The sequence below is a fragment of the Penaeus chinensis genome, chromosome 12, assembly GCF_019202785.1.
Source record: "Penaeus chinensis breed Huanghai No. 1 chromosome 12, ASM1920278v2, whole genome shotgun sequence".
Taxonomy (NCBI): Eukaryota; Metazoa; Arthropoda; class Malacostraca; order Decapoda; family Penaeidae; genus Penaeus; species Penaeus chinensis.
This window is the reverse complement of record NC_061830.1, coordinates 36,188,434-36,190,933: the sequence shown is the minus strand read 5'-3', so window position 1 is coordinate 36,190,933 and position 2,500 is coordinate 36,188,434. Positions and strand designations below refer to the sequence as shown.

The 2,500-nt window shown below is 47.0% G+C and overlaps 1 protein-coding gene across 1 annotated transcript in view; it reads right to left on the bottom strand.

Annotated features, from left to right (window-relative positions):
- LOC125031017 (fibroblast growth factor receptor 4-like) overlaps positions 1-2,500 on the bottom strand; it is a 129,319-nt gene that overhangs the window by 10,360 nt on the left and 116,459 nt on the right. The window contains exons 3-5 of the mRNA XM_047621436.1: positions 904-1,126; positions 451-595; positions 69-236 (exon numbers count right to left, since the gene is read on the bottom strand). Of these exons, the coding sequence (XP_047477392.1) occupies positions 69-236; positions 451-595; positions 904-1,126 (536 nt within the window). The remainder of the gene's footprint in view (positions 1-68; positions 237-450; positions 596-903; positions 1,127-2,500) is intronic.

Below are 2,500 nucleotides of genomic sequence, written 5' to 3'. Positions count from 1 at the left end.
CAACACTTTGTATTCATATAATGCTTGCGCTTTGTGCTTCAATCTCCACTATTACACAGTTGCCATACCTTCAACCAAGTGATGTTCAGATTGGACCCGTTGGCCTGGCACTTCAGCTCTGCCACGTTGCCGGCTGGCTTGATCATCAGCGGCTTCAGCGTCTTGATGAATTTTGGCTTCAGGCTTTCAATGTCCTCAGCGTCCGGCACCAACACTTTGCTGTCTGAGTGTAGAGCCTGCGCAAAAATGTCGGAAAAGCTTTTTATAAAATTATCCCACATAAACTATATATCCTGCATATCAGAATAAGGAGCAGAATAAGCAAAAGCATTTCATGTTTAAAAAATCAGTTTCTCGATATATATTAACATTGACATGGTTACTGTTGCTGGCTCTATCATAAAAAAAAAAAAAAAAAAAAAATCACAAGAAACTCAATAGCGCTTTTACCTGAGGCATAGTGGAGATGGGGATGTCCTCCGAGACGAGGAGAGTGTAGTTGACCCAGCCCTGGCACTGGCTCCCGTTCCAGCGGCACGCGTACCGCCCCTCGTCTTCGTGGCGGACGTCGTTCACGCGCAGCCGGGCCTTTTCCCTGCAGGAAACAAAGACATTAGGATACCCACTTACACAACGCGGTGCCTCTTTTGTTCCGAGAGAGAGAGAGAGAGAGAGAGAGAGAGAGAGAGAGAGAGAGAGAGAGAGAGAGAGAGAGAGAGAGAGAGAGAGAGAGAGAGAGAGAGAGAGAAAAAAAAACAGCGGAACCTTCATACAGTCTTCGTAACAAGACAATCACCAATATCTTTTAATCAAACCTCAAATAATCTAAATAACTAACTACCTAACAAAAAAAAAAAGGAAAGAAAAGAAAACAAACAAACAAACAAACAAACAAAAACTTACTTGTTATCCGACACTTTGATCCTGGGGTTGCTGCCGGGATCGAGAACCTGGTCGTTGTAGAACCAGGTGAAGTCCACGACGCGAGGCAGCTTGTAGTCGACCTTGGGCTTGCACTTGAGGCGGATGCTGTCGCCCACCGTCGCCCGCCGCTGGGTCGATACATCGCCGAACACGCCGTCCTGCGCCAAGTCCCGCCCGCCGCCGCTGTCGTAGTCGTACTCTTCTGCGGGAGGAAGGGGAGGTTTAGGGCGCTGCCGAGACGAGGTCACGAGGTGGAATGAAGGCGAGGATGGAGGGATGATAACGATGGTCAGAGTAATCATAAAGGCCATTGTAATCGTAATTTACTCGTATATTATTATATATTATATATATTATATATATTATATATATATATATCATATATACACATATATATACACATATATACATATATATACATACATACATACACACATATGTATGTATATATACACATATTTATCATATACACACACACACACACACACACACACACACACACACACACACACACACACACATCACCCCTATACATATCATATATATATGTGTGTATGTGGAGGAAAACAAATAAATAAATAAAGAGAGAGAGAGAGAGAGAGAGAGAGAGAGAGAGAGAGAGAGAGAGAGAGAGAGAGAGAGAGAGAGAGAGAGAGAGAGAGAGATAGAGAGAGAGAGAGAGAGAGAGAGAGAGAGAGAGAGAGAGAGAGAGAGAGAGAGAGAGAGAGAGAGAGAGAGAGAGAGAAAGAGAAAGAAAGAGAAAGAGAGAGAGAGAGAGAGAGAGAGAGAGAGAGAGAGAGAGAGAGAGAGAGAGAGAGAGATATGCATCAATCGAAGATCTGTCACGGACAATTTACTCTTTGTAAACCCCATCAGGAGTGCCTATCACGACTTCCCTGAAAGCCACAATTACCAAGTTCGACTTAATTGGTCCCCGTCGCTCACACTATCATCAAACCCCCCTCATCTTTATAATCTTAAACCATTCCGTCAGGAGAACACCTTCTACGTCAGCGGACAATGACGGCGCGCGAAGGAATACGAAGGAGTTAGTCAAGGGCGCGGCGCTCAAGAGGGCTGCGGCGGCGTCGCTTCAAAGCAAAACACCAATTTGGTTGTTTGAGGCGACGGTCGTTCCCCCGCTCCGCCATCTGGGCATCGGCGCTGACTAATCACAACACTCAGAGAGGACTGGGAAGATGCTGTTGCAATGGGCGTGAGATGCGGGCAAGCAAGAGCTATCGTCAGATGTACTGGCTCGCGGATAAAGGGACATTGGTTGCTTCGCCGAATCGGAACGGCAAGCAGAACCTATGGGCGATCTTTCCAAGATGTGAAACTGAGGACATATTTTCTTGCAAACGAAAGAGCGTTAATCAGCTCCCGACTAGGCTAGCCCCCCTCCTCTCCTGTATTTCGTGAAAGTACGATCTTTCGCGTCGCGATGACAGCAGCTGTGACGGTCTGGGAAGACAGCCTTTCACTCCGGCCGCAACATCCCCTCCCGCCTCCCGCCTCCTCGGGTCCGGCACGCACGTCCGCCCTTGCCTCATCACTCATGTAGGCTTACGACACC